This window comes from Biomphalaria glabrata, chromosome 12 (genome assembly GCF_947242115.1).
Source record: "Biomphalaria glabrata chromosome 12, xgBioGlab47.1, whole genome shotgun sequence".
Taxonomy (NCBI): domain Eukaryota; kingdom Metazoa; phylum Mollusca; class Gastropoda; family Planorbidae; genus Biomphalaria; species Biomphalaria glabrata.
Genome location: NC_074722.1, coordinates 35,258,761 through 35,270,297, shown reverse-complemented (window position 1 = coordinate 35,270,297; position 11,537 = coordinate 35,258,761). Strand labels below are relative to the sequence as shown.

General features: G+C 36.3%; 2 protein-coding genes across 4 annotated transcripts; both read left to right on the top strand.

The window, feature by feature from the left end:
* The first annotated feature begins 811 nt into the window (after positions 1–811).
* LOC106072650 (serine/arginine-rich splicing factor 1-like) lies at positions 812–4,821 on the top strand. Of its 3 annotated transcripts, none has more exons than XR_001218624.2 (5): positions 812–1,075; positions 1,600–1,850; positions 2,317–2,489; positions 2,710–3,404; positions 3,824–4,821. XR_001218624.2 is itself a non-coding variant. In XM_013233066.2 (5 exons), exons 1-5 carry the CDS (start codon positions 918–920, stop codon positions 3,264–3,266), a joined length of 711 nt encoding a protein of 236 aa, XP_013088520.1. In that variant the 5' UTR covers positions 812–917; the 3' UTR covers positions 3,267–4,821. The 3 variants fall into 3 exon arrangements, 2 of the variants coding, with proteins under 2 accessions (XP_013088520.1, XP_013088518.1); XM_013233066.2 differs by having other exon boundaries at positions 2,710–2,827; positions 3,256–4,821; XM_013233064.2 differs by having other exon boundaries at positions 2,710–4,821.
* A 5,914-nt stretch (positions 4,822–10,735) lies between these two features.
* On the top strand, positions 10,736–11,524 carry LOC129921950 (uncharacterized). The gene has a single exon (XM_056005332.1). It carries the CDS (start codon positions 10,736–10,738, stop codon positions 11,522–11,524), a length of 789 nt encoding a protein of 262 aa, XP_055861307.1.
* The last annotated feature ends 13 nt before the right edge of the window (positions 11,525–11,537 follow it).

Sequence of the window (11,537 nt, the reverse complement as noted above, 5' to 3'; positions counted from 1 at the left end):
CCGGTACGCCGTACCGTCACAAAAAACGCCCTGTTTGATGTAATATACAAATTGTAAGACAAATTTCCTTATGGATAATTAAGATTATTAGTATTATTATTATGTTAGAAACGAATGGGCATTCATTCTGTGGCAATGCCAGGGTCGAGTTTCGCTAAAGAGAAACAAAAATCATTGTATTCCCTTTGTCACAGTGTCCACTGAGAAATTTTCTGATGATATGGCTGGTCTGCAGCAGTACCGCCCTCTGACAGGCAAGAGAATCTTCTTAGGAATGTTAATTAAGAGCCTTGTAGGTATCTGTGAGATCCTTTGTCAATATCTCTTCGGTTGATATAACAATGGGGGATATTGTTATTTTAGATAACTCCATAAACGCTTAATCTTTAGTCAGTCAAAATAGGCTTATCCCAGTCTTTTTCTTGAAATAATAATATTATTATTATCCAACTTGTTATTCCTCTAACTAAGAAAACAAAGCAATTTACTACACTTTTTAAATATTTTATGTAAATCTGTAAAATTTGAGAAAATAAATCTGAATTTAAAAGTAAAGTATGAAAAAATTATTTCTAAAATAGTTTTCATTTGATAAAGAGATTTTATAAATTCTATTATCCACAGATACCCCCTTTTCCATTAAAAGCTCTACTCTAGATGTAAGCCTATTCTGTATTTTAAAGTAAATAGTATCGAACATATTTTAAAAAACTTTTTACATTTATTTTTATTTACGAATGTTAATGTTTCAGTTTAAACGTAAAATTCATATATAAGAATGACCATTGTTGATTTGTTTCGGTAATTAGCTTTAGAATCTCACGCCATCTTTGTTATATCGGTTAAAGGTGTGGTTTTAGTTTCAAGAATTATAGGTCTATCTAAATTGTTTTACAGTTTTAGATCTACTAATTAAAATGGCCCGTGATAGTAGGATATATGTTGGAAATTTGCCACCAGACATCAGAACTAGAGATATTGAAGACTTATTTTACAAATATGGTAAAATTACTTTTATTGATCTGAAAAACAGACGAGGGCCTCCATTTGCCTTTGTTGAATTCGAGGATCCCAGGTAGACTTTTACTCTTACTCTAGTAGAGATTAAAATAATGTCTTTAATGATTAACAATTTTAGGATCTAGATTAGATAATTTAGACATTCTATTTTAAATATTAGGGATCTAGAATCTAGTGCACAGTATTCTGAGTATTTGAGTATCAGTATTGAGACAATCAGTGAATCATTGCCTGGTCACTGTCACTGTCTGTCTGAATCACTTCAATTAATTATTAAGTTCAATCAGACAATCACCAATGAGTTCAATGACAAGAATGCTAAAAAAAAAATGCTATGAGTATGATTATGATAATGATGCTGCAGTTAACCCCTAATGAAATGCAATAATTAAATAATTTATACTAGATTGTAATTAGCAGTTCATCTATGAAAAATGATGATGGTTCATGACCACTTCTGTCTCTGACCTGGACTGGAGGACCCCCCCCCCCCCCCGACTGTAGCCTAAAATTTAAAAGATTGATCATCATTTTGTATTTCTCTCAATTTACTGGTCTTTTTATTTATTTGTTATCTAGAGATGCAGAAGATTCCGTAAGACAAAGAGATGGTTACAATTATGATGGCTACACTTTGCGTGTTGAATTTCCAAGAGGCAGTGGTGCTCCTGGTGGAGGAGGAGGTGGCGGAGGAATGAGAGGAGGTGGTGGTGGCGGCGGAGGAGGAGGAGGTGGTGGTGGTGGTGGCTTCCGAGGAAGAGGTGGTTATGGAGGGGCTGGACGAGGAGGCCCTCCATCCAGAAGAACACAATACAGAGTATTAGTTTCAGGTAATTTTTTCTTTTCTTTTTTTTTTTTTTTTTTTCAATTTCCTTCAATATTAATAAAGCTAGTCTTTTTGTCAAGTAATGTGCTACCCAATAGTATAGTTGGCAGTTTGGTCCCACTAGTCTAGTACTGCTATACTACTAAGTATTTAAAAAATTCCACTTGATCTGCATCATCTAGTTTTCCTTTTTTTTTCTTTTTATTTTCATATATTGCAAATCATGTGATTGATCTATTTATAGACCAATTATTAAAATTAATTGTATATTTCATGATTGGTTGTCTGCTTTTTATTATGCTAAAATGACAACGTTGACAATTATATAGTAACAGTAGCTAATTTGGCCTACTTGCACTAGCTTAAAAATTAATTTCAAAATGCTGGGTCATTTTTTGTAATAGTAAACAGTTTAAAAAGTTGATATAGAGAGTTTTTGTGAGTATATGTATTATGGTGATTTTGTCTAGGTCTACCCCCTAGTGGAAGCTGGCAAGATTTGAAAGATCACATGAGAGAAGCTGGAGATGTTTGTTACGCTGATGTTTTTAAAGATGGTACTGGTGTTGTTGAGTTTTTGCGTAAGGAAGACATGCGATATGCAGTGAGGAAACTAGATGACACAAAGTTCAGATCTCATGAAGTTAGTTTCTATTGATTTTTAAAAATGTTTTCTTGTGTTTTAATGATTAAAACTGTATTGTGTAATATAATCAAATTTAACACAATTTACAGTACTTGCGTTTGTGCTCAAGAGTGCTTGAATATTTTACACATTTTTAAAAAGTCAGTTTGTTGTGGCAAATTTATTTTCGTTAACGATTTTGGTCAACAGATTAAAGTTCTAGTTTGTTTTTTTTCAGGGTGAAGTTGCCTACATTCGTGTCAAAGAAGATAATCCCAGAGGTTCCAGAAGTCGCAGCCCAAGTCCACGCAAATCAAGAGGCAGTCCAAGATATTCACCAATGAGAGACAGAGAGCGTTCGTACTCTCCTTATAATTGATGCAATCCAAATCAGGAGAGCTAGCTCACTAAACTAAACACATTTGTAATAATTTGTAATATTACCTTAGGACTGTGCAGACAAATAGGCAGCTTTAAAGTTTTTAATCTCATATTTTGTTGTGCTTGAGAACTTGGATAGCGTATTCTAGTTCATTAACATCTGAGGGTGTGGTTCAACTGGGCTGGGAACAAAATTCTTTGTAGTGAATCAAAAGTTCATTTTTCTCAAGCTAAACATCATATGGTTAAGTTGAAACCTAAAGAAGTGGTAGTACAAAGAATCAAACTGTATGCACACATTACATCAAAAATATAAATTTTTACTGACACAGGTTTTATTTTTTTTTATTTTTGTTTTCTTTCTTGAGATTAGTATTGACCATACCTTACTCTCCTTCCTCAGAGCGCTCCTAATCGTTTCCAAAGTTGGTCTTGAAAGGACTCGGAGGAAATGGAGCGCACTAAGGATATGATGGGACTGGATAGGACTACCACGTTGGGTTCTCCCATCATAAGCCTGTTATTGCTCTAAATGGATTGTTTTGACTTATGGTATGCTTGAGGCAAAAGATTTAAGGATGTCAGTTGATGTTATTTGTTATTATTATTTTTTTTTATTTTTTTAGTTAAAAATTGATTTGATTTTAGTGCTTGTTGTTGTTCTACTTTGGCATGTGTTGGTCATACAGCCTTGAAACAAGTAAATAGTAACATTTAGATAACTATTGTAGACAAAAAATTAAAGCTACTGTACTGTAGGAGTGTTAAGTAAAGCATTTTAATAAGTGTAATTTTGTATATTGGGTCTTAATCTTTGTTATCAAATGCTCAAATAGTCAATGATTTAGTTTTTAAAAAATGTGTATATTTATAAACTTGACAAGGGCAGTTTAAAACTTTTAGTGTGAGCTAAAAATGTTTTGCTTTATTCGCTAATGCTCTTTTTCCATTTTTTTCTTTTCCTGTTTTAGTTACATGCATAAGTGGATAAGGAATGGATAAAGATTGGATGGGAAAGGAATCATTAAGGATGGATAATTTTAAGGATAAAGATCGGATGGGAAACAATACGATTCGGTTGGATCTTGTAGAAAAATGGATTTTTAAGGAAATCGGACAAATTTTGGATAGGTCGCTAGTTTGCAAAAGGATAGTATCCGTAGGAAGGAATCTAAGTCACATACTGACAGGACTCTTGGAATTCTAATGTTATTCTCCAATAGAGAAGGACCGTTTTGCAAAGCAATAGATGGATTACTTAGCCACCAATTGTTTTGTAAAATGGATGTAATACACAATGATAGGAGAATGGCAAGAAACGTGGATTGGAAACAAAATTAGTTAAGCTTCCGGTACTTTACATTATTAAAAGAACACGATTTTTTTTTTTTTAAATATTTTTTTTTAAATTGTTCAGTAATGCTAAGTCTTAAGTTCAAGAATCACTGCACTGATTCCAGATGTAGTTACCAATATCACAATTGAAGTGTTCATTGCTCTTTTTTTTTTTTAATGGAGGGCTTACAATCACCAGGGTATCGGTACTGTCAGATTGTTTTAAGTTGGTTTTAGATATAACACAATTGTTGAGTGCTTTTTTTTTTTTTTTAAACTTTTTATCATCAGTATTGAGGTTGGGGGTTGACAGTAGGCATTAAAATATATGAAGATTTTTTTTTTTTAACTATTGACTTTGGAACTGAACTCAGGATCAATCTTTGGATAGGAGTTGGTTGAACTTGTCTTTCTCTCCCAGGATAGCTCTCTCTTACAGGACAGGACATGGTTGAACTTCTCTTTCCTAGGATGTATCTCTTACAGGCTTGGAAGCTTGAGGTGCCCTGATAGAATGGAAAACTACAGCCACCTTTAATTATTTTTTTTTTATTTTCAGTGTTGTAGAAATGTCTTCGTTTTTAAATTCTGATGTGACAAATTTACTGGAAAATAAATATATTCTTTTAATGCATGGTTGATAATGCTTGATTTTTTTTTTGTTTTCTAAGTTCATTCTTTGGTTTCACTAATGCAGGTATAAATGTTGCATTAGACAAGAGTTCAGTGCATATTGTGCATTCTAGTGTTCTTAACATGTGTGTCTAAATACATTTGTACTTGGAATAATGAGAAATTGGAGTAACAACTTGTTCTAAAGCAATCTTTTCTTCACATTAAAAAGCATTTTACGCTACTGGGTATCAACTTGGGTACCACTTCCATGTGTAATTGTTCCCCGTACTGGTATTGTGAACTTGAAAATTTTCAAGTTGGTCTGCTGGTACAAATGAATGCAATGTCACACAGAGTGATGTGTTTAAAATGTCTAAGGCTGCTCTGTTAATAATAATGTCTTAATTATCCATGAAGAAATTTGTGTATTACACCAAACAAAAGATACATTTACACATGAGAAGTCTATATATGGGTAATTTTTTTATTACCATTACCTTTTTTTTTTAGCTCTCTTATAAATGTTATTCTCAAACAGCTGCCCCAATTATTTTATTTCTTTTGTCAATGACTTCACCAGCACCATTTAGGATTCTCTGGAGTTTATTTTTAGTGTTCAGATTGCCATACCAGGCAGTGATATCAAAGCTGAGAGTACTGCAGATGTGAGCCAAGGCCTTTTGTGTTTTACCAAGTGTTGTTGGTTAGTAGTCCAACTAAACTTGTGTAGGTCTATTAAATTATTTTCTAATGTGTGAAAGCTTGAACCGACTTCTTTTAAAACGCAAGAACATTTTAATGTATGTATAGTCAACTTTTGTTGTGAAATCATTGATACACTGTGTCTTGACCGTCTCTTTGTCTTGTCTTTCAATTATTTGTTAACTTGAACTCATTAGAATTCATTGAGCTTACACAACCAAAGTGCCAGGTACGGTATCTGTTTCAAAATCTTTTTTTTTTTTTACATGGTTACATGGAAAAGTGAACAGATCTTACGGCATTCATTGGCGCCTGCAGGATTTTTTTGCTGGGCGGTGCAAGTCAACACTCATGGCTCAACTCAGCAACTTTTTTATTACAAAGAATTTTAAAGAAATACAAGTGAACAAACTATTTACTGTACACTTTGGTCAGTTTATCTGTGCGGTCCGTGCATCCCGACGGTTGATCAAGCAAAACAAAAATGCAAACGCTGCCAAAACTGTTAATAACTACTACTGGATTGCTTCTCGTCGCGATGAACGCTTAATTTGCAGTGCTGATATTCTTCTTCATGCTGAAGCTCTTGCATCGTTTTAGGATGTAGACAAAACAGGTTGAACTGAGCATTATTATTGCTTGAGAAGCAAAACGTTAATGAAGAAACTAACGAACAAAGTTACGCAATGTAAAGCAATGTTCTGTAGTAACTCCCGAAATTCTAACATTTTATTTTAACATCTAATTTTTCTCGGTGTGTCTGTCGATTACAAATTCTCGGTACCGTAGCACCAACTCAGTACCCCGTTTGCCTGCCAGCAGTCTCGCCTTCCTCAAGATGCCATCCTTGAAGTGTTCCTCAACATGACCAAGTTGGTATTTATGTCATTAATGTGACTGCTGATGTGCTGTTAAGCGGCCACTTATGCTAAGATGGACAGACTGCAGCATCACGAAAACTGGTTCATGAAAAGATGAATAATTGACAAAAAAAAACATCAGAAAAACATGAGAAGCAGGCACAGATTACGCATATGCAGTTTGGCAGGTTTCACTTACAGCCGTTATTTTAAAATACGCCAAACAGTCAAAGATCTTCTCAAAGTTGTGACTTACAGCGAGAAGGAATTCGTATTTCTCAGTCCATTGTGTCTCACACAGAAGAGGTAAATTTAGCATCAACGCTCTCGCTTGGGACTGTTACGCAAGAAATAGATAATGTTCCGGATGACACCGACATTCTGAAATGGTATTCAGGTCAATAATAACAAATTTAAGTCTGTGGGATTCGCTACGGAAAATGTCTGCTTTATGACATTTTTCACGAATCCTTGCCTGAGCATAGTTTTAAATGCTACCCATCACGGGGCAGCCATCGTAGCCTTGGCCGAGTAGTTTGTCCATGTGAAAAATGTACATAATGTATTCGCTGACAATGAAGTTGGACACAGGCAGTGCGTCTCTCTAAACAACAATGGCAAAACCAATGAATTCTTATCGAGTACAATCGCCATCAACAAATCCAACGTTCAAACACATCTGTTCAGTGCCTGAAATATCTGCATTGTATTAACGAAATACCAAGAAAACGCAGTTAATTCATGACGCTTCTGCTTCTGTATATTTTGGTTTCTTGCTGCTGCCAGTGCCCCGTCGCCAACGTTTTGACTGGTGGTATGGGAAGAGCTTTTTTTTTTTTTTTTATATAAATCTCTTCTATCACAAACTGCTCTTTTATTTTATTGAGCGCTAACACTGACCGCAACTCCGCAAGACGTAAATACATGTAGGCCTACCATGATGACTGCACTCTTCAATCTTTTCAAAAAAAACTTTCACATATATCAAATCAAAAGACAGCTGGCAAGGTTTTTCACTCCAAGACAAAAAAACAAATACTTTTATCATATTCTGGGTCTTTACTAAATATAATAACTATTAATTATATGCAAATGAAAACAAATCGTTACGACCAACGTGCTATAGAATATTGAATTGCATGCGTACATGGTCGGAGTACATGAACTACAGATTAGCTTGTTACACTTTATTACAGTAACAGCTTATCCTTATTAACTTTATTTTCAGTGGAAGCACTATATGTTAAGTTGCTTCCTCGAAGAAGTTAATTGATTTGAAGGTGTCTTCTTCTTGAAACAGTCAGGTAGAGTTGAGCCATCGGCTCATGGAACTCCAGGCCAGCAAAAGCGAACAAGAGCTCTCTTTCACTGGCCTGAATGAAAACTAAAGTGTACACTGTTCTGTCTGGCGGAGTGTCAGACTCGCGACCAGAGACCGCGTGCACCGGGACCCCTGCCATTTTCCTTTTCTATACCAGGCTAACCATGCAGGGCATGCCATTTATGTAACGGCTCCTTGAGGAACGGCGCCTGGATTGTGACAAGGTTGTGGGAGCTTTTTAATTTTTTTACAGCTCCGCACAGTGCAATGAGGATGCTCTCGCACCCCCTTAGGCACCCCAACGGGAGTCTTGTTTTGCTACCCTTTAGCCTAATCGTGTCCTCCTACGACCGTTTCCACCCGGGCGCCACTATGAGGCAGGATTTGAAGGTATAAAAGCTGGCTAAAATTTGGCTACCCAGAATTCAGAGGGGTGCACGTGAATGGTCAGCCATCAATGCTTGATAAGCCTAGGCTAGTCTACTACAACTGTACTTCAGTCACCAGTGGAAGCACTACTTGTTCAGTTGCTACTGAGATTTTAATTGACCTGGTGCTAAAAAGTGGCTAGAAGTTGGCTGCCCCCTTGCAGTCCCCTGCGGGCGCCCATGACGGCATTATAAAATTAATAATACAGCATAATAAAATATTGTTAAACTAAAGTCTTTGAGGATCGATGGGAATATTTGCCAAGCGACATGAAAAGGAATCTGTTGTAAAGCTATCTACAACGTTGCTCTCTCAGATTCTAAGTAGAGAAATGAAGCCATTTCCTGACGCTTGAAAAGATAAATTTCAAATATCCTATTAATTAACGAAGTACTGGATCCAGGATTTTCGGGTCGATTTCATCTCGTTTTAAACAAAGCTCACTTTGTCTGGTAAAAGTTTGTACACGTTATTTCTCCTACACCCAAGCGATCAAGCTGAAGCTTTGCACAAAATGTTTCTTTTACCCGAAAAAAACAAGAATCAACAAACAACAAAAAAAATATAATAGGTTAATAATCAATTAGTTGAGACATATGTCACTACGTACTTTGTCTTGTTACATATCTAGTACATGCATATAACCTAATATAATAATAAATAATAATGGACAGAAACACGCTCAAATGGGCTACTAAATCTATAGGGAAATACCTAACTGTTGCAAAGTTGATATCATCTCAAATGGAAGTATTCGGTTTCTTTTTTTTTTTTTTTCATGGAAGCCATTACGTTTGATCCATCCAACAGAGAGAGAGAGAGAGAGAGAGAGAGAGAGTAGCACAGAAATAGAAACATAATTAACATGCAGTGAACCGGAAGCAATAAGTAGCTTGCTTCAGACATTCTGGTCTGAGTTTGAAACATAGTGAGTGTACTGCGTGAACTGAACAGTAGACCCACTAACGGAGTCAAGTAGAATGGATCTAGTTGGAACATATATAGAAAAAAAAATATATACATATTGTCGGTATTTATTACGTACCATAGGTGGTAAACAAATACCCCCACCCACCCAATATAATTAGATTTTAGTACAAAGCTTTTTTAAAAACAATTCCGCCTATTAGTTTGCAAACTCTTCACTGGCCATAGAGGAGGGTGGACACTGAGTGGAAATAGGAATGTTTTATCGAAAAGTTTAACTATTTTCAAAGAAATTTGACAGTTAATATATTGGGACCTATCTTTTAGAAGCCTATTGAAAAAGACTACCTTATAGGCCACATGGTGAAAATCTCTCAAAATATAATCATTTTAAAGTTCGTCTGGAGATATATATTCTAATCTTCATTAATGACATCCCGGACCTCATTACTGTCAATAAGGCACTTTACGCAGACGACCTTTTACTTTGGACTACAGAGAAATATCCAGTGCTGACTAGATCTAAATGAAACAGAGCCCTTACAACTATCTCCACGTTTTCAAAATTATGAAAAATGGAAATAAACAAAGAAAAGTCAGTTTATTCAATCTTTAGTTACAGCAACAAAATACCAAATACCAAAATACCTAAAAAATAGACTCACAGCCAATAAATAAAGAAGAAAATCCAACATATCTTGGTGTAAAATTAGACCAAAGACTCTAAAACATTTTATGGCAGATTTAAAAGAAAAGGCATCACAGAGATTAAACATAATAAAACACCTAGCGGGAACAACCTGGGGAGCTGAAAAGAAAACATTAAGACAGTTATACACTGGATACGTCAGATCTGTAATGGATAACTGTCTCTCCATACAAGTTGCCACCAACAAAATCTATCAATCATCATTAGACACAATCCAAAACCAAGCATTGCGTCTAATCAGTGGAGGTATGAGAACTACTCCCACAGCAGCCTGTGAAATAGACTCCAACATTGAACCTCTTAAGTTAGGGCGCAACAGAGCACAATTAGAAACTATTGAGAGATACAGAAGGTTGGAGGACGATCATCCTAATAAATTACTAACACAGAGAAATAGGAACTACCACCCCTAGGGCCGCTTCTGCTTGTAAAACTTCTAAAAGCAGGCCATAGCTGGGTGACCTCAGAGGCGTCCTAAGGATCCCGAATTTAAAAATCACAGTCTTCATCAGCACTCGAACCCAGGACACCGCAGAGATAGCCTACAGCCCCAATTCTTGTCTACCCCCATTGAAGTCACTTTCTAAGTTGTTTGTAACCTAGACAGAAAAATCTCCAGTATCGGAAATTGCATTAAATTTTGTTATTTGTAATTACCTCCCCTTTTCCCCTTTTAAAAAAAAATATTTCGTAGTAGAGAAATAAAAGTTGTAGAATCGATGTATGTTGGAAACATTTTGTTTTCTTTCTAATCTAAGCTATACACAGTCGATGACATGCCAGGGAGAAAACTTATGTGCGGCCATTAGACTCTCGGCCAACACAAATTCAAGAATCCTAGAAATCATCGGAATAAGAACCCTTCCCCTCAGCTAGGAGACTTGGTTAAGTCATCTCCCCCTCCCCCTCTCTCTCTCAAGGATGTGTCGGTTTCGCAGACTATGCGAGATCGCTGTCGATCTTTGTTTATATAGTGAAGAGCGCCATGGGTAATGAAGACTACAGCATGGGTAATGAAGACTACAGCATGGGTAATGAAGACTGCACGGTGGGTAATGAAGACTACACCATGGGTAATGAAGACTGCACGGTGGGTAATGAAGACTACACCATGGGTAATGAAGACTGCACCGTAGGTAATGAAGACTACACCATGGGTAATGAAGACTGCACCGTGGGTAATGAAGACTACAGCATGGGTAATGAAGACTGCACGGTGGGTAATGAAGACTACACCATGGGTAATGAAGACTGCACGGTGGGTAATGAAGACTACACCATGGGTAATGAAGAATACACCATGGGTAATGAAGACTGCACCGTGGGTAATGAAGACTACAGCATGGGTAATGAAGACTGCACGGTGGGTAATGAAGACTACAGCATGGGTAATGAAGACTGCACGGTGGGTAATGAAGACTACACCATGGGTAATGAAGACTACACCATGTATAATAAAGACTACACCATGGATAATGAAGACTACACCATGGATAATGAAGACTACACTATGGATAATGAAGACTACACCATGGATAATGAAGACTACACCATGGATAATGAAGAATACACTATGGATAATGAAGACTACACCATGGATAATGAAGACTACACCATGGATAATGAAGACTACACCATGGATAATGAAGACTACACCATGGATAATGAAGAATACACCATGGGTAATGAAGACTGCACTATGGATAATGAAGACTACACCATGGATAATGAAGACTACACCATGGGTAATGAAGACTACACCATGGGTAATTAATACACCATGGGTA